The 26,220-nt window shown below is 38.5% G+C and overlaps 1 protein-coding gene and 1 pseudogene across 1 annotated transcript in view; one reads left to right on the top strand and one right to left on the bottom strand.

The window, feature by feature from the left end:
• LOC119518137 (merlin-like) overlaps positions 1-25,087 on the bottom strand; it is a 56,884-nt gene extending 31,797 nt beyond the window's left edge. The window contains exons 1-3 of the mRNA XM_037815193.1: positions 24,998-25,087; positions 21,064-21,189; positions 20,524-20,646 (exon numbers count right to left, since the gene is read on the bottom strand). Of these exons, the coding sequence (XP_037671121.1) occupies positions 20,524-20,646; positions 21,064-21,189; positions 24,998-25,087 (339 nt within the window). The remainder of the gene's footprint in view (positions 1-20,523; positions 20,647-21,063; positions 21,190-24,997) is intronic.
• On the top strand, positions 180-812 carry LOC119517997 (annotated as a pseudogene).
• Positions 25,088-26,220: the final 1,133 nt, after the last annotated feature.

The raw sequence follows: 26,220 nt of genomic DNA, 5'->3' as shown, positions 1-26,220 counted from the left end.
TTTCTGCCCATTCAAATCTGCTGTTGCATGCCTCTAGTGTATTTTTAATCTCTACTATCATGCTTTTCTGTTTTTTTTTAATACTTCCAAATTCTTCTTTATGCTCACACATTGTCTTCTTAATACCCTTAACCTCTTCTCTTTCTGCCACCACCTTGATTCCACATTCACCACACAAAATGCGTGGTGAAGCCACAGAAACCGTCCCTGCTACAGAGCAGGAGCTGCCACAGCCCCAGGCTGAGACGGTCTGGAACAGAATCCAAGAGTGATGAATCAGTACCAGAGCTAGAGGAATAGGATTCTACAAAAGCAACCACACAACAGGCCCAGCTGGCAGCAGCAGCTGAAATTGATGAAAAACCAGTTGGTAAAGCAAAACAGAGTCAGAGTGAAAAGAAGGCATGGAAGGCTATGTCTAAACTGGGTCTTCAACAGGTTACAGGGGTTACTAGAGTCACTATCCAGAAATCTAAGAATATCCTCCTTGTCATCACAAAGCCAGATGTCTACAAGAGCCCAGCTTCATATACTTACATAGTTTTGGGGGAAGTGAAGATTGAGGATTTATCTCACCAAGCACAACTAGCAGCTGCTGAGAAATTCAAAGAACAAAGTGAAGCTGTCTCAAACATCCAAGAAAACAGACTCCAACTGTACAAGAGGAGAGTGAAGAGGAAGAGGTTGATGAAACAGGTGTGGAAGTTAAGGACTTAGAATTGGTCATGTTACAAGCAAATGTGTTGAGAGCAAAGGCAGTCCAAGCCCTGAAGAACAACAGTAATAATACTGTAAATGCTATTAGGAATTAACAATGTAACCATCTGAAAATGAGGATTTTTTTTGGTGTTTCAGAGAGTAACTTGCAGCTTAGTTTGAAATGCTTACTGTTTCTAGCATTAATAAAGTTATGGCTTCTTGTTGGATGAAAAAATATATATATCCTTTATCTCTTTATGCAAAATTTCCTTCATTTCCTTGAATTAGTTTAGATTTGTTTGAACATCTTTTATTAGTTGTTCCAACTTCTGAGTCTCCTCTGAAGTTTTAATTTGTTCCCTTGACTGAGCCATATCTTCCTGTTTCTTAGTATGGCTTGTAATTTTTGCTGATATCTAGGTGTTCCGGTTTGCTAATGCTGCTGTAATGCAAAATACCAGAAATGGATTGGCTTTTATAAAGGGGGCTTCTTTGGTTACAAAGTTACAGTCTTAAGGCCATAAAGTGCCCAAAGTAAGGTATCAACAATGGGGTACCTTCACTGGTGAATGGCCACTAGTGTCCGGAATACCTCTGTTAGCCCAGAAGGCACGTGGCTGGTGTCTGCTTGCTCTCAGGTTGTGTTTCAAATTGAGGTTCTCCAAAATGTTGTTTTGGAGGTGTTTTGTCCTCTCTTAGCTGCAGCTCCTCATAAAAATGTCTCTCTTAGTTGCTCTGAGCTCTTCTGTCTGTGAACTCCTTTATACGACTCCACCGATCCAATTAACACCAACTCTGAATGGGCAGGATAACACCTCCATGGAAATTATCCAATCAAACATTTCACTCACAGTTGATTAAGTCACATCTCTATGGAAACACTCAATCAAAAGGATTCCAATCTAATCAACACTAATATGCCTGCCCTCACAAGACTGCATCAGAGAACATGGTATTTGGGGGGACATAATACATCCAAACCAGTGCATGAGGCATGATTATCTTGAGGAATTTACTCTGAAGGTCAGTTTCTCCCTCTTGTCTAGGGTTTTATTGTTGATTGGCTTTGTGCTAAGGCTTTTCTTTGACACATGGTCCAACTTATTTTTACACTTGTCAGTTCTGGGACCCATCCTATCCTACAGCAGTTCAGTTGAACCCTCTTCCCTTTTTTTTCTGTGAGGCTTTTCTGCCTCTGGTTTCTTCCCCATTGAGTACCCCACCCTGGGGTAAATCCAGGAAGGTGGGTCACTTCAGAAAAGTGGTGGTCCAGCTGACCGAAACTGGATTGAGTGAGGGCACAACAGTTCTTTGCAGCATTTCAATAGTGGTCTCTCCTTTCCCCTCCTTCTGGTGGCCCTTTTGTATACAGCACTCCTCAGCAGCTTGTGTTCTGCCTGGGGTCTCTGTAGACTTAGGTCCCTGTGCCTGGATATGCATGGAGTTTTACCGTGCTGATGTGAGTCACTCTACAGTCTCTGTCCAATGGGAAGCACTGGGCCACGCTGCCTCTCTGGACTCCCAAGCAGCACAGGACCAAGTGATGGGGGTGGAATGGAAATAGCCCAGTAGTCCAGGACAGAATTTTCCTTACCAGATATTTTTCTGTTTCTTTGATTCAACATTTGTGGAATCCTTCTCCAGTCTCTACCATCCTTCAGAGTCATAAGCCACTGGGATTTGCCCTTTGATTTGCTAAATCTCTGGGGATGCTTTTGCAGGGGGTGTCTTATGTCACCAGGCTGATGATGTCACTCCTTGACCTGTCTGTATATTCTTATGCTAAGTACACACTGATTTCATTTTTGAAGCTTTGTGATGTTTTAAGTCTGGCAGATAACTGAATTAGTTTATTAGCTCCTTTTGTTTTTCAGGGGATTCTCTTATGCTTGTAAGTTTGTCTTTAAAATAGCTTTATCTATTTTTCTTTTAAAGTTGTACTGCATTGGCACAGATATCTAGAACAATTTCAAATGATGTAGGGACAAGTAACTTTTACCTTGTTTCTGACTTGAGTGGAAAGCCTCTAAAGTTTTCCCCATTAAGGTTTGTGAGAGAGACTCTTTTTTTAGCATATTAAAGAAGTATTTTCTAGTTACAGAGAGCTTTTTATTACTATAAAATATAGAATGTTGTTTTATGCATTTTTGGAATCTACCAAGAACTATCATGTGGCTTTTGTATTGACCCATAGAAACAAAAAGTCCATATTAATACATATCCCACTATTAAACCATTTTTAACATCTTGAGATTATTTGCTTATTCATCACCTTGTTCCTGAAGAGACTTATGAATAAATAATGCAGCTAATGCAAAATCAGAAATTTGGTAAGTAACACAATTCAAAATGTTTTTAAGGTAAAATCAAATATTCTTTAGTGTGATAGTGTCAATTTTCAAATATAGCTGCATTAATAGCTTCTGTCTGACATGCTCTTCTATAACCTTGTGACTCCCTGATCTGATCCAGAATTGAAGTCTAATTCCACTCCCAACTTTGAAGATGGACAGGCTTGTGATGTGCTTGATGTCCTTGAAGTGCTCTTTGCCCCTTCCTAGACCTCCTGTGATCAAGCACAACCCCTGGTTTAATTTCCAGGGCATGGGAAGCATTTTCCAGGGTAATTATATGAATCAAGCCCAGGTTTTCTTCTGATTGGTGAGGTTATATGACTAAACATGCTCAAGTCACAAAATAAACCACCACCATTCCACCCCTATACCCTCCAAAATTCACTGCTTCCGAAATATTTCCTAAGTCCAAGCATAATTCAATGCTATCCCCATAACCTGTCCTTTGTCCATTCTGGAAATGCCTCAGAAGCAAGATGGAGGTTGATATGGCCCAGAAACTAAGCCTGAAACTCTGAGAAAGCTCGGGGAAGCAGAAGGGGCTTGAGTCCCAGTGTTAGGCACTGGAGTCCCAATGCTGGACATTGAGAGGATGGCAGCTCAGAGTGGAGGAGAGCTGTGGGTGGGAGACCTCTTTAACTGTGCCCTTTCACCACTGGTTGAATAAATCATCAGCAAGGCTCGGAGTGTGCTGGAGTGTGGCTGGGCCAGGAATCTATACCCACAGGTGCAAGAAGATCACGCTCTCCTAAGCACTCTCCCCTTTCTTCCTTCTCCTTTACCACCCCCCACCCTCCATACCCCCACCACATGGGACAAGAACTTACTGGAGAGGGAGGCCATCCCTGGAAAAGAGCACTCTCTGGAGGTTCCCTGAGAGGCAAAGTGTGTTGGTGGGGGGAGGTGGTGACTGAGCCCAGGAAAGGCCCTCATCCCCAAACATGATTTCCTCTCTCATCCCAGGCATAAATAACAAGGAAAATTATCTGATAGACCTAAGAAAGTGTGGGCTTACAGGGAGAAGCAATGAAACGTTCCAGGGGTGCAGCACTATGAAAGGAAGACAACACCTGCACAACTTATGCTGGATGAAGAGGAGTCAATGGAGCACACAAAACAAGAATTTACAGTAAACATAATAAATCATTTAAGATATATGAGGAGAATATTATAAATGTGGTACAGGTAAAAACAGCTATGAAAAAGAACCGAGATATAGAAACTATGCATAAAAATTACAATGAATGTGCTGTATAACAGAAGAGTATAGTTGAAGAGCAAATTAGTGAGCTAGAGAATAAGGCCAAAAAAATAATCAGAAGTCATTGGTGGGAGAACCTAAGATGGCAGCTAGGTGAGACAGGGCAAAAAAACACCTCCGAGAAAAATACTAGATAGAAACCAGAAAGTGACCCAAAACACCACTGCCAGTGATGCACCAGCCAGACAAGGTCTGCTAAATCCACAGGGAACATGCATTTGGTGAAACCAGGAGCCTGCATTCTGAAACGAGTGAGTGAGTCAACTGAAAGTCCTGTGGCCATGCTGCAGTATGGGGAAACGGTAGGCTGGCGTTTGGAGACGGACTAGTTCTTTAAAAAAAAAAAGCCCAGAAGTGGCTGCAGATGTGATGGGGAGAGCCGTGCAGTGAAGCATGGCGGGAGTGGGCTGGGCTAACACCTCAGTGTCTGGCGTGGAGGATACCCCTTCCCACACCCGCTGCTGATTGTCTCGAGACCAGAGGAGCAGAGGGGAGCCAAAAGGAGAAAAAAAAACACATTCCTTGCAGCCATCTCCCCAGCAGGTAGGGGACGCTCCTGCCTGGGGCCAGACCCACAGCCCAGAGCCTCGCCAAGAAACCCAGTGTGAAGGGGAATCTTTCCCGCAACACTACACACAAGTCACAATATCGGCCATGGACAGTGGCCTTTAATACATCCACGGCTGATTGTCCCAGAGCTGGGAGGGCAGAGCTGTGAGAAAAGGGGGAAGTTAACACGCCCCATTCAACCATCTTTGAAGCGGGCTGGGAGTGCCCCTGAATGGCCCAGTGACCCAGGGCTTCCCTGGTGGGCCGGCGTGCACTAGTGACATGGCATGACCCTCCCTCAGCAGAGGTCCTGGAAGAGCACAGCTGGGAAGGGGGAACCACTCGGAAATCCCAGGGACCCTATGTGAATACCAAGGACTTGTGGGTCAGCGGCAGAGACAATTGGTGGAAAGACTGAAATGAAGGCTTAGGCTCCAGCAACAGCCTTAAATCTCTGGGAACACCTGGGAGGTTTGATTATTAAAGCTGCCCTGCCTGCCTAACCACCCAGACACATGCCCCACATTCAGGGCAGACAGCACCAGCAACACACACAAACTTGGTGCAACAATTGGACCCCACAAGAATCAGACCCCCAAACACCACAAAGACAAAGTGGGGGAGAACTGACTTGAGGGGAATAGGTGACTCACGGATGCCATCTGCTGGTTAGTTAGAGAAAGTGTATGCCACCAAGCTGCAGTTCTGTCAAATTAGGGATCAAGTAAAGCAAATGTCAAGAGGCCAAAAACAACAGAAAATCTTAAAGCATATGATAAAACCAGATGATATGGAGAACCCAAACCCAAACACCCAAATCAAAAGATCAGAAGACACACAGTACTTGGCACAATTAATCAAAGAATTACAGACAGGCAACAAGAGCATGGCTCAGGATATAAAGGACATGAAGAAGAGCATGGCTCTGGATATAAAGGACATAAAGAAGACCCTAGAAGAGCATAAAGAAGACATTGCACGAGTAAATAAAAAAATAAAAGATCTTATGGAAACAAAAGAAACTGTTGGCCAAATTAAAAAGACTCTGGATACTCATAATACAAGATTAGAGGAAGGTGAACAACATCTCAGTGTCCTAGAAGACCACAGAACAGAAAATGAAAGAACAAAAGAAAGAATGGGGGAAAAAATAAAAAAATTGAAATGGATCTCAGGGATACGATAGATAAAATAAAATATCCAAGTTTAAGACTCATTGGTGTCCCAGAAGGGGAAGAGAAGGGTAAAGGTCCGGAAAGAGTATTCAAAGAAATTGTTGGGGAAAACTTCCCAAACCTTCTACACAATATAAATACACAAAGCATAAATGCCCAGTGAACTCCAAATAGAATAAATCCAAATAAACCCACTCCGAGACATATTCTGATCAGACTCTCAAATACTGAAGAAAAGGAGCAAGTTCTGAAAGCAGCAAGAGAAAAGCAATTCACCACATACAAAGGAAACAACATAAGACTAAGTAGTGACTACTCAGCGGCCACCATGGAGGTGAGAAGGCAGTGGCATGACATATTTAAAACTCTGAGAGAGAAAAATTTCCAACCAAGAATACTTTATCCAACAAAACTCTCCTTCAAATTTGAGGGAGAGCTTAAATTTTTCACAGACAAACAAATGCTGAGAGATTTTGCTAATAAAAGACCTGTCCTACTTCAGAAACTAAAGGGAGCCCTACTGACAGAGAAAAAAGCTGAGGGACTTCACCACCAGTAGATCAGTCCTATAATAAATGCTAAAGGGAGTTGAGCAGGCTGAAAGGAGGGGACACTAAACAATTGACTGAAACCACATGAAGAAATAAAGGGTACCACTAAAGATCACACAGTAAATATAAATACCAATACTACTGTATTTTTTATTTATAACTCCACTATTTACTTCCTACAGGATCTAAAATACATAAACTATAATGATAAATCAGTGGTTTTGGACTCAATGTAAAATACGTAATTTTTGACAAGAACTACATAAAAGTGGGGGAATGAGGGAGTATAGGAACATAGTTTATGTGTCATATTGAAGCTAAGTTGGTATCAAAGAAAAACAAGATTGTTATAGATTTAAGATGTTAAATTTAAGCCCCATGGTAAACACAAAGAAAGTATCAGAGAATATGACCATAGAGATGAAAAGTAGAGTAGGGGTTCCGAGAAGTGGGGGAAGGGGCAATGGGGAGTTAAGAAATGAGTGTAGGGTTTCTGTTTGGGGTGAAGGGAAACTTCTAGAAAGGGACGGTGGGAAGGTGATAGCATTGCAACATTCTAAATGTGATTAATCCCACTAATGGAATGCTAGGGAGGGAGTGGAATGGGAAGATTCAGGCTGTATATGTGTTTCCACAATTAAAAAAAAAAGTCTAAATAGATGACAATTAAATGCCAAGGATGATCCTGGATGGGATATGAGGATGGAGGACAGGAGGCTCAAAGGGACACAGATGGGACATAAGGAAAAAAAAAAAAAAAAAGAAATATAGAACATAAGCTTTGTATCAAGGCTGAATTTCTTGAACTTCTTAGCTGCGCTCAATGGGATTGCATAAAAGAATGTTCTTGTTCATGGGAAATGTATATGTGAATTATATTTTTTTTCAAGGATGTGTGCAGCTAGCTCTCATATATTCAGAAGACAGAGCAATAGATGATGGATGATAGGGAGGGAGAGAGGGAGGGACAGAGGGAAAGAAAGAAAGAAATGGTGGTGTGACAGGATGTTAAAGGTGGTGGATCAAGGTATCAGGGGAGGGGGGTCGGGGTATGCTGGAGTTCTATGTATGGGGTTTGTACTGTTTTTGCAACTGTTCCTGTAAGTTTGAATTTATCTCAAAATAAAATTTCTTATTAAAAAAAATAAGTCATTGGTGAGGAATAAATGCATTGAAAAAGTGAGAGAAAATTTAAGAATATTGAGGACAGCAGAAAAATCAAAATCCATATAAATCTCAGAAAGAGAGAAGAAAAATTGATGAAGGGGGGAAAAGTTCGTGAAGAACTAGTATTCAAAATTTTTTAAAAAGTAAAGAAAAATGTCTCATAAAGTACCAAAAGGATTGATAAGAAAATATCTAAACCTAGATACATTAGAGAAATATTTTGAAACAAAGGTCAAAAGAAAATTCCATAACCTTTTAGGGAGAAAAAGCAGACTTCCACAAGGAAACAAAAATTGGATTTAAATCAGACTTCTGAACAGTAACACCAAATGTAAGTCCATATAGTAATATTTTCAAAATATTGGAGGAAAAGAATGCTAATTCTAGAATTTTGCATAAGGGTAAAATCAAGGTATCACTAGACATTTATGACCTCAGAACATTTTTACATTAAGTATGCCTTGGAAACCACTTTCGGAAGTTCCCTGGACAGAAGGAAAATAAATCCAGGAGGAAGAACAAGATATAGGAAGTGAGTGTGATAAATAATTTAGTCAAGTTTATTATTACCTAACAGGCAGTGACAAAATCCGAGCATCAGCAAACCCCACAAAAGTTAGCAAAGATAAAGCATACCCTTAATTCTCAGAAAAAAAGTAATAACAGGAATATCCTTAAGTTTATATTTAATGGAGAAAATTTAAATACATTATATTTAAGAGTGGATACCTGCTATTGGTACTACTATTTAAAATAATACAGAAACCTATTCAGGAAGACAAGAAAAAAATGGATTAGGGGACATAAGAATTGGAAGGGAAGAAGTAAAAAGTCATTATATGCAGATGGTATGATCATACTTACTTAAAAATAGGAGATTTAGTGAGCAAGCTTTCTAGTTACAAGATACAACATGTGAAAATCAATAATATGTCCCTACACCAACAACAACCATCCATATAGAGAATAGCTACATTCAAAACAGCAATAAAGACAAAGAATAAGACTTTTCTGGAGAAAAAATGTTAAAGTCTAATGGAGTTTTGGAGAGAATGTAAAAGAGAATTTTACAAGATAAATATCTATACCACGTTCATAGACAGAATAACTCAAGTTCTTATGGGGCACACCTGTCCTATTCATATCTGCCCATGAATTTTGAATAAATTTTCCTATAATTGGGGAAATTTCCATGTTGTGAATCCTATTACCAAATATAGAGGTCAGAACCCAAATTCACAGTTTCCCTTGCAATGAAGACTCATATAACCTACTCTCCGCTAATCTCACACACCACCGTGAGACTTCAGTTGGGAAGTGTGTAGCATGAGGAAACAGGCTTTGTATGGGACCTCCATTTTTCTAGCTTTATTTGGGGGCCATTCAACAATGTCAGTGGAGTGGTGATGATTTTCCAGAGGTTTCAGGTATCAGTGAGGCAGCAAGTTCATAAGCATTCCTATCAACCCAATTCTTCAGGGTGACTTTGGATATTCCTAGAAGCTCAACCCCTGGTTTTACAGCCCACCAACAATTCTGTGAGCTAACCAAAAGAAGTTTTAAACTTCTTTTCTGTTTGAAATAACCCAGAGTCAGTTTCTGATACTGGCAACTAAGAACCCTGACTATATATTCTCCTGCAAATGAATCTATAAATCTAATGGAACTTCAATCAAAATTACAGAAAATTTTTTTGCAATTTGAAAAACTGATTCTAAAGGGTTTATTCAGGAATAAAGTCTATATAAGGCAATCCTGAATAAAAAAGAAAAAGAGGGAGAACCTGACCAACTAGATAATTAAGACATACTACAAAGCTATATTAATGAAAACAGTGTAATACTGGCACAGAACAGGTAATTCAGCCAATGGAACCAACTGGGGAGTCTCAAAACAAATGTATGAACGGCAAGCACTGAAGGTTGCCTCCCAGCCACCCCCACCACTAACGGTGCCAGGACTGGCGATCTCTTTATCTCAGGGAAAATAGGCCCCTAGCTAGATGAATCATCACTGGTCTAAACCATCAAATAAATGCCATTCCCATCACCTGATTCATCTGGAGGGCTATGATCTGGTTCTGGCACAAACCATGGTAGGAGATGGGAACTGATGAATATTACTGGATCAAAAGTAAAATGTACAGATTTGTGAAAGATTCAAAAAATACGTTTGCTAGCATATACAAGGAATGCTTCTAAAATCAACAACAACAACAAAAAAAGAAACTAAATTTTTAAATGGGTGAATGGTTAACAAGAATATGAAGAGATACTCTTCTTCACTAGTGGTCAGAGAAATGAAAATGGAAATATTGGGATACCACATCACACTCATGAGATTGGCAAAAATTAGAAAGCAGATAATATCAATGTGAGGTTACACAGCTGACAAGCTGGTCCTAAATTTATAGGGAAATTCAAAGGACCCAGAATAGTTAAAACTGTAGAGAAAGAACAAAGTTGAAGGATTTATATTTCCCATTCCAAAATTTACTACAAAGTTACAGTAATCAAAACCATGTGATACTGCCAAAAGGATAGACATATAGATCAGTGGAATAGGATTGAGATTCCAGGAATAAACCCTTATGTTTGTGGTCAATGTATTTTCAACAAAGGTGCCAAAGCAATTTAATGGGAAAAGGATAGATTTTCCAACAAATGGCCCTGGAACAATTGGATATCCACAGGCAAAAAGATGAAATTAGACCCTTGTCTCATACCACACACAAAATTAACACAAAATGGAGCACAGACCTAAATCTAAAAAGTAAAACCATAAATCTCTTAAAAGAAAATATAGGAGCAAAGGGTAAGGCAAAGATTTCTTATACATGACACCAAAAGCATGAGCAACAAGAGAAAAAAATAGATAAATGGGGCTTCATCAAAATTAAAAACTTTTGTGCATCAACAGACATTATCAAGAAAATGAAAAGACGATGCAACAGAACTGAAGAAAATATTTGGAAATCATATATCTGTTAAGGGTTTAATATCCAGAATATATAAAGAAATGCTACAACTCAATAACAAAAAGACAAATAAGTCAATTTTTTTAAAATGAGCAAAACATTTGAATAGAAAATTTTCCAAAGAAATACAAAAGGCCAGTGATCCTTTGAAAAGATGCATAACATCATTAACCATCAGGGGAATGCAAATCAAAACCACAATGATACACTACTTCACACCCATTAGCATGGCTATTATTTTTAAAATGGAAAATAACAAATGATGGTGAGGATGCAGAGAAATAGGAGGCTTTGTAAATGTTGGTGGGAAATTTAAATGGTGCAGTCATTGTAGAAACAGTTTGGCAGTTCTTCAAAAAGCTAAATACAGAGTACTAAATATAGAGTTACCATATGCCCTGGCAGTTCCACGTCTAGATATATAGCCAAAAGTATTGAAAGCAAAGACTCAAACCGATATTTGTACAACAATGTTCATAGCAGCATTATTTACAATAGCCAATCCAAGCTATTCACCAACAGATAAAGGGATAAACAAAATGTGATATATACATACAATGGAAGATTATCCAGCCATAAAAAGAATGAAGTTCTGATACATGCTGCAACAAGAAGGAACCCTGAAAACACCATGTTGAGTGAAATAAGTCAAACAGATATTGTATGATTCCACTTATAAGAAGTGCCAAGAATATGCAAATTCATAGAGATAGAGAGTAGATTATAGGTTGTGAGAGGTTAGGGTGGTGGGGGTAGGTGGGAATGGAGAGTTACTGCTCAATGGATACACAGTTTCTGTTCAGCTGTTGGAAAGTTTTGGCAATTGATGGTAGTGGTGGTAAACACCATTGTAAAGATAATAAATACCACTAAATTGTATACTTAAAAGTGGCTAAAATGGGAAATTTTATGTTGTGTATATGTTACTACAATAAAAAAATGACTTAGGCCAATATTCAAAATCCACCTTAGAAAAACTAAGAAAACATTCTTGAAACTCACAAAAGTAGACCTGAACAAAAGTAAAGATATATCACATTCTTATATAAGAAGATTCAACATCACAAAGATGTTTGTTTTTTCTAAGATAATTTATAAATTAAAATATTTCTGATAAAGATACAATTATTTTTTTTCTTTGGAATGGGTAATTTGATTATAAAATTCATTTTGAAGCACAACCAACCACAGACATCTACAAAACCTTGATGAGGAGGAATGAAGGAGAGAAAACTATCAGATATTAAAACCTATTATGAAACTTCTGTTGAATTAAAACAGCATAAAACAGTGTGGTATTGACACAAGTATAAACTCAAAAAATTCCAGAAAAAGGTCCAATTGCATTTGTAAATGTATTATTCAACAAAGGTAGTATCTCAAATCAATGTGGAAAATATGGACATTTTTATAACTGTTATTGGGACAACTGTATAGAGATATGGAACAAGTAAATTGATTTCATAACTCACTTCAACCAAGTTAAATTCCATTGGATTAGAGACATGAATGCTACAAAATGAAATCATACAAGTACTAAAATAAAAGCATGGATAAATAAAATTTAGAGGGGAAGACTTGATGACTCAAAAGGTAGAAGCAACATGTAAAAAGATAAATTTAATTACACAAAAAATTAAAAACTTGGAATGTTAAAAATAAACACTATAGACAAGGTCAAAAGACATATGCCAAACTGGGGAAATGTTTGCAACTTGTATCACAGATAAAGGGTTAACAACTCTCATGTTTAATGCCCTTCTGAAGAGAAGATAAAGATCAACAGCCCCAAAGAAAATGGGCTAGAGGCATAACAAAAAAAAAGACATGCAAATAGCCATATGAAAAGATGTTCAACTTCACCAAAATGGGAGAATTATGAATTACAAATCAGAACTAAACTAAAACAACATTTCTTTACTTAGTAGTTGGACAAAACTCCAAAGTTTGAAAACACTCTCTTTTTAAGGCTGAGGGGAAACAGGTACTAATGTATGTTGCTGGCAAGTTTACAAAATGGTAGAAATTGCTATATGGAGGGAAATTGGCCCTATCCAGGAAAAAATTATACATTTGACCTAGCAATCCCATTTCTAGGAATCTGTCCTGAAGATGCATAGGCAAAAATAAAAAAAAACACATGTATAACATTATTCATACCACACTGTTTCTTTCCATTGTCCTCTGGGAGGGTTCCTTGACTTTTATTTCCCCAGTTCTTTCATTAATTTTTTTGGCATGTTTTGATCTTGAAAAATGAGTATGTTCGCTATTTATGGCTCTTTACAGTTCCTTATGCATTTTAGAATCAGTATGTCAACTGCCACAAAACAATACTGATGGGGTTTCTTAAATTAGGATTACATTAAATCTACCAGATCAATTGACATCTTGACAATAAGTCTTCTAATGCATTTACATAGTACATCTGTCCTTTAAGATTTCTTTAATTTTTCATACTAATGTCTTACAATTTTCTGTATAGAAATATCACACATCTATCATTAAATTGATTGTTCCTTTTTAAACTTAATATTCTGGAAACATTTGGGCTTTGTTATGTATTGTCACAACAACCTCACTAAAATCACTAATTCCAATAATTACTTATTACTTACTAAATCTAACAATTTTTAAGTAATTTTTTTGGATTTTATACCCACACAATCATAATACAATGTAATATAAAAATACAATATGATATGAGATGAATATGATATAATGATAATATATGGGAATAATGCCAATTTAATTTCTTCCTGTTCAATTCTTTTTTTTTATTAGATAAGTTGTAGGTTTACAGAAAAAGCATGCATAAAATAAAGTTCCCACATACCATTCTATTATTAACCTTTGTATTAGTGTGGCTAATTCATTAAAATTGATGAAAGAGCATTTTTTAAATTGTGCTATTAACTATAGTCCATGGTTTACGTTAGTGCTCACTGTTTGTTTTACACAGTCCTTATGGTTTTGTGGGGTTTTTTTTAACTTTATTCTAGTAACATGTACACCACCCAAAATTTCCTCTTTTAACCATATTCAAATATATAATTCAGCGCTATTAATTCCATACACAATGTTGTGCTACCGTCACCACCACCCATTTACCATTTTTACTTTTCTAGCCCAGTTCAGTGATGAATAAAATCAGGGATAATGGACAGCCTGACTCCCTCCTAAACACAGGAAATACCTTCACAATTTCATCTTTCAGTTAGCTGTAGAGATTGTTAAATAGTTGTCTTTTATATATATTAAGGAAGCTCTCTCTGTTCCTTATTTGGGGACAGTTTTTTTTTTTATTATGAATGGATAATGTGTTTTATCAAATGCTTTTTCTGCATCTAGTATGGTTATCACATGGTTTTTCTCCTTAATTTTACTAATGTAATGATTTATATTGATTGATTTTTATATGTTAAATTTACTTCACATTTCTGTAATAAACCCATTTTGTTTACAATGTTGTTATCCTTTTATAAGTCACTGGCTTTGATTTGCTAGCATTTTGTTAAGAGTTTCTGCAACTATGTTCATGAGAGATTTATTCCTTTAATGTCCTTTCACATTTTCATATCAGGGCTCTACTGGCCTAATAAAGCAAAATGAGAGTGACCTGTTTTCCTCATATTCTCTGGAAGAGTTTGCATAAGATTGGTGTTGTTTTTTCCATACAAGTTAGGTGGAATTTACTGATGCAGCCATCTGGGCTGAGTTTTCTGTGTAAGAATGTTATTTTTTTTAATTCAAATTCTTAAACACATATATGACTACTGAGATTTTCTGTATCTTCTAGTGGCAGTTTTGGCAAGCTTTATTTTTCTATGAATTTGTCTATTTCACCTGCATTTTCAAATGTATTGGCATAAAGGTATTCATAAGATCCTCTTTTTAAAATTTTCCATAGGTTCATTCCAGATGTTGGTATTTGGTCAGCTCTCTCCCATTTTTAAAAAATCACTCTTGCTGGAGCCTTATGGATTACTTTTTGAAAGAAGAACCAACTTCTGCCATTATTCCTCCTCTCTATTGTATGGTTGCTTTCTATCTCATTACTTTCTATCAATTTTATTAACAATGCCTTTGTTATTTTCTTCCTCCTACTTTTGTGGGCAGAATTTGCTGTTCATATTCTAATCTTCCTATAGTGGCTAATTAGATTCTGCCATTCTCCCTTTCTATTATGTGCAATTAGTCTATAAATTTCACTCTTTTCATGGATTTAGCTTTATTCCCCCAAGTTTTTATATGTTGCATTTTCATTACCATTTAGTTCAAAATATTTTCTCATTTCTGTTGTAATTTCTTCTTTGATCCATTGTTTATTTAGAAATATATTGCTTAATTTCAAACATTTGGGAATTTTCTAGTTTTTTTAAGTAGACTACTTACACTGTGGTTAGAGTAAAACTCTGTTTTATTTCAAATCCCTTTAAAATATGTTGAAAATTGCTTTAAGGCCCAACATAGGATCAATTTCCATAAATCTTCCAAGTTCCCTTGAAAATAATTTGTAATTTGCAGTTCTATGTATTTTAAGTTCAATATTGTGTTCAAATCTTATATATCTTTCTCTTTTTTTAATCTGCTTATTCTATCAGTTACTAAGAGTGATGTATTAAAATCTTCCACTGTGATTGTGGATTTTTCTATTGCTCCTTTGAGTTCTCTCAGTTGTGCTTGATGTATTTTGAGGCTATGTTATTAGACAGAAAATTTTAGAATTATTATTTTATCTTCCTGTTTCATTGACCCTGTTAGCATTATGAAATCTCTTCTTTAATTCTAGCCATCTTTCTTTTATTAAAGTTAACTTTGATTTTAGCATAACTTTGTAGTTTTCCCCTTTTTTGGTTAGTGCTTTAATAGTATATCTTTTTCAAACTTTTACCATTAATTTAAAAAATATTTATATTTTAGATTTATTTCTTATAACCAGTACAACTGGGTTTTTTCTCAAAATCAAGGCTAACAATCTTTGCTTTTAATTGAAGCAATTAGTGCACTTACATTTAACATAATTACCAATAAATTTTACTTAAATCTACCATATTATGACCTGCTTTTTATTGTATCCCTGTTTTATGGTCCTTTTTCTTTCCATTTTTCTTTTGATTGATTTATTATTATTCAACTACACACTATTAGCTTTGTATTTATACACTCTTTTATATTCTTTTAATTTCTAGCTTAGAGTTTACAACATGCATTCTTCATTTATCAAAATCTAATATCATTTGGGACTTTTATTCTTTATTAGGCAATTTAAGGACCTCAGACTATTTTAACCTATTTAACTCTATCTTCCACTTTATGTATTATAGTATCTTAATTATAAATATTTTTTAATCCCACAATTTATTTTTTGGTGCTGTCGATAATAATTTAGATTTACCTTTAGATTTGTCCCTTTTTGCTCTTTATTTCTTCCCACAACTCTGGGATTATTTTCCTTCTAAATAAAGAAGTTAGTTTTTCCTTTATTAAGGGTTAGTTGATGACAAATTCTGTTTTTTGTTTTGGTCTGAGAATGTCTTTATTTTACCTTCTTTTTTTTTTATAAAAAGAAGCTTTATTGAATTACAACTTACATAACATAAAATTCACCCAATTTAAGTGTATAAATCAATAATGTTTAGATATTTCAAGAGTTTTGCAACCATCACTACAATCTAACTTTAGAACATTTCCATCACATAAAAAAATACCTCATGCCCATTAGCATTTACTCCCCCAACCTTCACCAACCTCTCACCTAGGCAACTACTAATCTACTCTCTGTCTCTATAGATTTGCTTATTATGGACATTTCCAAAAATGGAATCATATAATATGTGTTCTTTTGTATTTGGCTTCTTTCACTGAGCAAAATGTTTTTGAAGTTTCAACCAAGTAGTAGCTTATATTTTTTAAGTTGTGTTATTTATCTTTCTATTGTTGAATTGCAAAAGATCTTTATATATTCTGAATAAAAGTTCCTTATGAGATACGTAATTTGCAAATACTTTCTCCCATTTTGTAGGTTGTTTCACTTTCTTGATGTTATCATTTGCTGCACAAGTTTTTGAATATCAATGTTGTCCAAATTAACTTTTTCTTTTTCTGCTTTTTCTTTAGGTGTCATACCTAAGAAACCATTGCCTAACCCAAGGTCACAAAGATATGCTCCTGTTTTCTTCTAAGAATTTTATAGTTTTAGCTCTTACATTTGAATCTATAATCCATTTTAAGTTAATTTTTGTGAATGGTGTGATGTGAAGTTCCAATTTCATTATTTTGCATGTGGATATCCAGTTGTCTCAGCATCATTTGTTGAGAGATTATTCTTGATACCTTTGGTTTCATAAAGTTGACAAAATGCAATATGCCAGAAACAGACTGGCTTTTCATAATGGGGATGTATTAGCTTACAATTCTAAGGCCATGAAAATGTCCAAATTAACGCATCAACAGGACAATACCATTTCTGAAGCCTGGTTACCAGTGATCTTGGATTCCTCTGTCAGATAGCAAGGCAATGGCCATGTCTGCTGGTCCTTCTCTCCTGGGTTTCATTACTGCCAACTTCTGGCTTCAGTGGCCTCCTCTCTCAGCTTCCTTGGGAATTTTTCTGTGAGCTTCTCTTAATTACATCTCTTAGCTTCTGTAACTAATTTATACTTTTATAAATGACTCCAGTAAGAGGATCAAGATCCACCTTGAATGAGGTGGGTCACATCTCAACTGAAATACCCTAACCAAAAGTTCCCACCTACAATAGGTCTACACCCACAGGAACAGATTGACTTAAAACATACATTTCTGGTGCCCAGAAAGCCTCCAAACTACCACAATACCTTTGTCAAAAATCAATTGGAGCAACCAAAAGAATCAAATACTTAAGAATAAATTTAACCAAACACATAAAACACCAAAACACATAAAATTAAAAAAAAAAAAAAAAAAAAAAAAAAAATTGCTAAAAGAAATCAAGGAAGACCTAAATAAATGGAAGGATATGCCATGTTCACAGATTGGAAGATTGAATATGGTTAAAATATCAATCCTACCCAAATTGATTTACAGATTCAATGCAATACATATTAAAATCCCAACAATTTACTTTGCAGAAATAGAAAAACCAGCAATCAAATTTATTTGGAAGGGGAGGTGGGGCAAGACAGTGGCATAGAGAGGTGTGGAATTTAGTTAGTCCTCTAGAGCAATTAGTAAATAGCCAAGAACAACTAGCAAATAGTCTGGAACAACTATTGGGGGACATCAGTGACTATTCACACATCGTACACCAGTCAGGAATGGGTGGAATGTCTGAGATCACAGCATAAAAACTGTACGTGAAACTGTGGACCAGCACCTCCCACTATCCCTCCAGCACAGTAGGCTGAGCTGCACAACTTTGCTGAGGGAGAAAGAAGCAGTCCCTGCTGGGAGCAAGGGATTATAGCTCAACCAAGCTCCAATTGCAGTTTTAATTCAGCAAATTTGGACTATTGACTACAAGCTACAAGCACAGATAAGCCCTAAGGAAGCAGAAATCTGAAGTTCCTCCCAGCAGAGAAGAGGCAGGGCTGAAGAAAAAGAAATATGTAACTAAATAAAAACAGAGGATTTGGAGACAGCTGAGCTCAGGGTGCCGGAAAACGGCTGTGTCCCTAGAAAACGGGCACAGAGAACTGGGTACAAACATCAGTCAACTAGCGTACCTGAGGGGTTGAGGACTGGCTTTGAAAAGGGGCGTTTGCTCTTTTTACTTTTTTTTCTCTCATTCTAAGCAACTCATTAGAGAAAGCCTCAGGCATTTTCAATTGCTGACCCAGGCAACGGGTGGAGTTAAGAGAGTCAGAGAGACAAAGGAGGAATTCAAGGGTAGAAGATAACTCCCTGGGGGGCGGTGTATCTTCCCTGAGAAAACCAGGGCAGGGCCTAGCTCAAGTGGTAGCCCTCCCTCGGAGAACTCAGACCCCAGGGCCTGGGGAGAAAAAAAAAACAACCCAGAAACGACTTAAGCTTGACTTCTGACAACCTCAGCCCCTGGCTAGGACAGGGTCCACTGTGAATTAAAGGGACTGCGCCTCTTTCCTCCAGTGGGGAGCTGTGGGCTGACATGCACCAACTGCTGGGCAGGATAGGGAAGCACAGAGTCTAGAGGCCTCACGGGAAAGTTGGACAACCTGCTCCTCAGGGAAAATTAACACTGATTGCATTTCCTCCTGAGACTTGGGCCCCTCTGGTCTGGGAAAATCTGATCGGGGTAATCAAGGAAACTAGATGCCAAGACAACAAAAGATTTTGAGTCCCCTTGGGAAAAACAAAGATATGGCCCAGTCAAAGGAACAAACTTACACTTCAACTGAGATACAGGAACTGAAACAACTAATTAAAGATCTTCAAACAGATATGCTAAATCAATTCAAAAATCAAATCAATGAGTTGAGGGAAGATATGACAAAAGAGATAAAAATATATATAAAGAAGACATTAGGTGAATATAAGGAAGAACTTGAAAGTGTGAAAAAACAATTGGCAGAATTTATGGGAATGAAAGGCACAATACAAGAGATGAAAAACACAATGGAGACATACAAAAGCAGATTTGAAGAGGCAGAAGAAAACATTCATGAACTGGACAACAGGACATCTGAAATTCTACACACAAAAGAGCAGATAGGGAAAAGAATGGAAAAATATAAGCAGTGTCCTCCAGCTTGAAGCAGACAGTGGGGGGGGGGGGGGGGGGGCGCGTAAGAGGGTTTCAAAGCACAAGAAGGATTCAACATGCTATCACTGCAACACGCTATCACTGTAACATGCTATCACTGCAACATGCTATCATTGCAACATGCTATCACTGGCTTTGAAGACGGAGGGGACCACAAGCAAGTACCAGAGAGCAGCTTGTAGGCGAACCCTGACCAAGAGCCAGGAAAGAAAAGGGGACATCAGTCCTATAACCTTAAGAAATTGAATTCTGCCAACGATCTGAATGAACACACAAGTAGATTCTTTCTGAGAGCCTCCAGGTAAGAACCCAATCCAGCCAATGCCTTAATTTCAGCCCTGTAAGACCCTAAGCAGAGGACTCAGCAGAGCCCACTTGGACTTCTGACTTACAGAACTGTGAGCTGATAAATGGGAGTTGTGTTAAGTCGCTGTTTGTAGTCGTTTGTTACGCAGCAATATAAAAGTAATATGATAATCTAGGCCAACCCTCTAGATCACTGCTTCACAAATTGTAGGTGGCCATCCATCTGTGGATGGTGAAAGCAGTTTACAAGGTCCTAACATATTACAGTGAAAATGAAATAGAATAAAACAGTAAAATTTTTAAAGTGCCTCTCACACAAAGGTTAGTATTCTTTTAGTCATATATTCATAAAATAAATTTTACCATGACCCATATTAAAAAGTACACTTTAAATTTTAAGTATATGCATAGAGAAAGAATCATAAATAACTTAAACAAAAGTATAAAATGATACTTCTCTTTGTAGATGGCATAACTGACATTTTCTATTATTTTTCTTTTTTTAAAGCCTGACCCAATAAATTGATTTCCAGCCCCAATAATGGGTCTTCAAACACTGACTCATGGATCAGTTATTCCTTTACACACGTGCAATAAACCAGTGCCTTCCTTGAGGCAGGACTGGCCAGGTGTACACAGGATACTTAAGCAGGTGAGAAAGCAGGTGGACATAATAGATTTAGGAAGTGCATCTCAAAGTCAGTAACGAGGAAATAAAAAAGAAGATACCGTATCTCAACATAAATTGCATCAAGTTCTGACCTGGAGAAAAAAAAGATGCTGGGTTATTTCCTGCAGAAGCTCTTCTTCTACTTTTTCTGGGTAAAACTTGGCCAAAAAGTAAAATTTCATGGGCTTGTCCTTGGGAATATCATGCTCTGAAATCTGTATCAGAGGTAGAAAATATTACAGAAAGTCAGGGAATAGTCAGAACTTTCAAATCACAAATAGAAATGTTTTATTATTGATAAATGAGGAAGGATTTAGCGTGTACAAATAATTCAACTGTGTGGGTTTACTTCAGATAAATTTCAGAAACTCAGATATTTCATTTAAAGTTGCTTAGGCTATAACTCAATAACTGAAAGGTTTTTGTACATTGGAACATCTTTTTAAAGGCCCCAGAGATCAGAATTTTCAGCCAAGTATAAGTTTCAAACATACTATGAACTCACAAGCAAGATTTTTTTAAAAATAAGAACTTTTCAACCTGCAAATGAATTATGTTGTAATATATACTTAGGATAATATTTCTTGCATGGCTTTTCTGAATCGGAGCCTGAGTGTTATGGGAATCCTCACCTTTTTTTCCATCTTGAGCCAGGCACTCATTCCTTTGACAATATACTGCAAGCCAAAGAACCAAGTCTCCCGGAGCCCAAGAGTGCGGCACACTAGATCAAACAAATCCTTCCCTTTCCACTTCACCTGTATCAACAGAGAGGACATGACTCAGCCCCCCTAGCCCTGAGGACATTCTGGTTGCTCCACACACTTCTGAGTTCATGGTGTAAGCATTTATACACCTATCCATGCCTTAGTGGCTTTTGGGCAGGTGGGCAGTCCTGGGGCACAGGTATAGCATGCCCCTGCACCCTCCCTCAGAAGGCTCATGGCATCTGGGGCCCCAAAATGGTACTTGGTACAGGTGCTGACTCCTAAGCTGACAGCCTTGGCAGCTGTCCTGCCCCTGACTCCTACTTACCTGAGCACAGAGAGACAAACAGCCTGCAGCAAGCCATCAAACTGAATCTTAGCCCAACAGCAGCCCAGCCCCTTAGCTCAGCACGGAAGACCTCAATATAAACCAAAGTTCACGGCATGCTCAGAGTGGTTTAAGACAGTGTTTAAGAGAAGGGAGAAAGCCATATACAGTCTGATCACTCACTCATTGAACAAGTCTTCGTTGAGAGCCTACTGTGTGCTAGGGCTGTTCTAGGCACTGGAGACACTATAGTGAACAGGGGAGGCAAAATTCTTGCCCCAGTGGAACTTTCTAAGTGTGGGGGAGATAATCATGTAAACAAACAGATAAATACTATAATTACAATAGTGCTAAGTACTTCTTTTCTTCTACAAGGAAGAAAAGTAAAGCAGGGGAGTAGAGTGTGATGGTCAGGGAAGGCCTCTCTGAAAAGAAGACATTTAAGAGAAATTTAAAGGGAGAGAAGAATCCAGTCATGTCATGGCCTAAGGAGGGGCATTCCTGGAGTGGAACTGTCCCTCAAAGGCCCAGGCTTGGCATCCTCAGGGTTAAAGAGGGCCCTGTGTGGGTGGACAGGAATGACAGACCACCAGAGGGGCCGGAGGGGTAGAAAATGCGTTCAGAGAGAGAGATGGGGGCAAATCAGGCAGAGCCTCGAAGATAATGGGAGAGAATTATTCCACGTGAGATAGGAAACTATCCAAGGGTTTTGAACAAGAAAACGGCATGATACGATTCATGTTTTTAAAAGCTCTTTCCCACCATTTTGAAGGGAATAAACTGTGGGGAATAGATAATAGTGGCTAAGAAACCAGGTAAGGTGGCTAGTGAAGTCATTCTGGTGGGAATGATGTCTAAATCAGACAAGGGTGGAAGTGACAGCAGTGGGCATGGTGAGATGAGGTCTGATTTGGCTTATCTTTGGGAGTAAAATTAATAGGACTTGCTAATAGACTAGATACAGGGTATGGGGGAAGAGATAAATCTAAGACGGTAATTGGATGTTTTTTGCCTGAGCAACTGGGTGGATGGTGATGCTATTTATTGAGACGGGGGACAGGGAATGGCATATTTGGGGAGTGGGAGCAAATCAAGAGTTTTGTTCTGGGCATATAAATGTGAGATGCTTAGTTAGATATCCACAGGGAAGTGCGGGAAAGGCAGTAGATTTATTAGAGTCTGGGGTTCAGATGAGAGATCAGGGTTAAAGATGTAAAAACTGGGAAGACATCAGCAATAAAGATTTTTTAAAGTCATGGTTCTGGAAAAAACTACCTTATGTTGATTAGATCGCTTTAATGGAAATAGAGAAAATGTGTAGAAAACTCCACATTTAGAGAGAAAACAAAAGGATAAGGGACCTACAAAGGATTTTCAAAAGGCGCTTCCAATAAGGTAGGGGAAAGCTGGGAGAGCATGTGTCCTGGGAGCCACATGAAGCAGGTGTTTCAAGGAGAACATAGCAACTTCATAGAGACAGAAAGTGGATTAGAGGTTACCGGGGGTGGGGAAAAGGGAAAAGGGAGTAATTGCTTAAGGGGTACAGAGTTTCTGTTTGGGGTCATGAAAAAGTCTTGGTAATGGATGGTGGTAATTAATACCACTGACATGTACATTAAGATGATTAGAAGGGGAAGTTCTATGCTGTATATAGGATACCTCAATACAATTTTTAAAAGGAAGGAGGAGGAGAATGTGCACAGATGCAAAATGCTGCTGATGGGTATGAGCAGGTCTGAGAAGTGATCACTGGATTTGGTGTAATAGAGGTCATCAGTGTGGTTTCAGTGGAGAAACAGTACAAAGGCAATCGGAGGCAATCAAATGGAGACAGTGAGCGCAAACGCTCAGTCAAGGAGAGCCAGCAAACAGAAGGCTGCAGGTTTCGGACTCCTCTCATTTTGGGACTCCTGTTCTGCTGCAGTGGCCTCTCTCTCGTGCCTCCCTTTCCAGCCAAGCTTCCTGTGGTTTCTCCTTATTCTTTCCAGTGCTTCCTCCTCATCAGATCTCAGCCCACTGCTCCCTGACCTCTGCCCCATCACTTCTCTGGAATGGTCCCTTCCCCGGTTCTAAATCCCAGGGAGGATTTCAGTCCTTTTCTTCCTGGACATGGTCAGCAATGACTAGTAGAAATGATCCCTCTTTCCTCCTGGAAACACCCCATTCCGGAACGCCATATTCTTCTGGTTTTTATCCTACTCCTTAGCTGATTTTCCTCATTCTTCTTTCTCAGCCCATTCCATGATATTATCATATCTCAGGATGATATCCTTGGATTTTTTTTCTTTCTTTTTCATTATTTTCCTGGGAAGTCTAGGGGCTGATGACTCCCAAATGAAAACCTCTAACCCAGATCTCCCCATGAAGTTCCATATCTGTAGCTAAGATGCCTAGTAAATGACCCAATTTGGATATCATACACAAAATTCAGATTCAACACCTCCATCCACCTCTTCAGCCCTATGCCCCTCTAGTATTACAGGGTTCAGGGAAGGGTACCCTACAGCTGCCCAGTTGATCAAGTCAGAAACTCAAGAGCCATCCTTAACTCTTCCCTCTAACCATAACCCCCAAATCCAGTCAATTGGCAGTTTCTGTCAATTTCACCTCCACTTCTCTCCACCCCTACTACCCTATGTTAACTGACTTCACCATCACCACACACATGAACTGTTGCAACAGTCTTCCCACTGCTCCCCTTGTCATGAGATCCAATCTACTCTCCTCATTGCAAGTATGATCTTGTCATTCCCTAAGAGTCTTCTCATACCCTGAGGATAAAGCCTGAACTCCTCAGCAGAGCCTCTAGGGCCCTTAGTGACCTGCCACTGATCACCAGACACCTACAGGATGCCCTGGCCATCTCAAACTAGCAGCCATATGCTGAAGGCTCCATGGCTCCTAGCTTCCAGGCATTTTCCCAGGCCTGTCCATCTGCCTCAACAGTCCTTCCCATGCCCTTCCCCTAGACCATCTCCTACTCATCACTCAGGACCACTGGGACAGACACTGGCTTCCCCAGAAATGGCCCAAGAGCCCATCTTAACAGTAAAGAACCTCAGAGACACATGCACTCTGTGAGGATGGGGCCTCTTCCTGTGCCCACCACCTTGCCTCTTTTGAGCTTCCATGGCAACCTATACTTGCTCTAACCCCAAAACTGGTCCCACTGCCTTGGCATCACCCATTTACTCTCTATCACACCCCCCCCCCCGTAGACCAGGGGTTGGCAGGCAAGGGCCATGGGAAATATTTTAGGCTGTAAGGGCCATACAGCCTCTGTTGCAATGAGGCATGGTCATCAAGGATTTCAGCAGTGAATGAAATACTATTTGGCTCTCCTGGTTAATAATGATTAAGAAAACTTAAGCAATATTCTTTCTTCTTTCACCCACCCAGCCCCCACCTCGTGAAGCATAAAAATATTTTCTATGAAAAATTTATTTTATAGGGGTCATAAAAGATTCCTTTATCCTTGAGTTAGAGAATCCAGGGCTTGGTAAAACAGGTAAAAGCACTAAGGCTTCTCACCTCACAGCTAAACTCCATCTCAGCTTCCAGCGTGGACACCACAACTGGGAAGGCCTTTGGTGGCCTTTTCCTCGGTCCCCTGATGGACATTTTAGAGATAATACCCTGCCAGTTGATGGATCAGCTTCACCTAATGTGTATCAAGACAGGAGTAGAGAACCTTAGATTCTCAGACTGAGAAGTTGTTTATGAAGTGATGTAAAATGAAAAAAGAGAAAAAGAAGAGAAAATAGTTAATTCTCCAAATAACCACCTTTGTATAGAAAATGAATACATCTCTGCATTATATACCCAGATCCTTTTTATATCTCCTAAATAAATAGAATCACAGGGAGGGACCCATTTTACAGTTGAGGAAGCCGAGGAGCAGTCTCACCTCCATCTCCAATCCCCTAACCCCAAGCAGACCTTACTTACCTTCACTTCCTCACCCCCACCCACCACCCAGCCATAGCAACCTACCTTCTGTCCCTACTCACACTCTTTTGCCTGTGTCTTCAATGACACCTTTGTTTTAAATCCATTGAAAACTCTTCAAGTCTTATCTTAATTACTTTTCATGGTGGCTTGGAGTTATGTACCCCAGAAAAGCATGTTCTTAATCTTAATCCATTCCTGTGTGTATGAACCCATTATAAATAGACCTTTTGATGATATTGCTTCAGTTAAGGTGTGGCCCAACTGAATCAGGATGGGTCTTAATCCTATTACTGTAAGCCTCCTAGAGAGGCCACAGAGAGAAAAACCATGAGAAGCCAGAAGAAAAAGGAGATGACATCACCATGTGATGGAAAAGTCAAGAAGCACAAGCCCTGTGCCCCTTACCGGGGAACTGGGTAGGACTGCTGTTGGGCATGGGACTTCTTTTGCATTGATGAAAACGTTCTAAAAATGATTGTGTGGTGATGGTTGCATAACTCTGTGAAGATATGAAAAGCCATTGAATTGCAGACCTTAAAATGGTGACTTTTATGGAATATGAATTATATCCCAATAAAAAAAAGAAGGCGGTCAAATGGAGTCAAGAGGTCACTCTGGTGGACATTCTTACGCACTATATAGATAACACTTTTTAGGTTTTAATGTATTAGAATAACTAGAAGTAAACACCTGAAACTATGAAACTCCAACCCAGTGGCCTTGACTCTTGAAGACGATTGCATAACAATGTAGATTACAAGGGGTGACAATGTGATTGTGAAAACCTTGTGGATTGCACTCCC

The sequence above is a fragment of the Choloepus didactylus genome, chromosome 21 (genome assembly GCF_015220235.1).
Source record: "Choloepus didactylus isolate mChoDid1 chromosome 21, mChoDid1.pri, whole genome shotgun sequence".
Classification (NCBI taxonomy): domain Eukaryota; kingdom Metazoa; phylum Chordata; class Mammalia; order Pilosa; family Megalonychidae; genus Choloepus; species Choloepus didactylus.
This window is presented reverse-complemented; position numbering and strand designations above follow the sequence as displayed.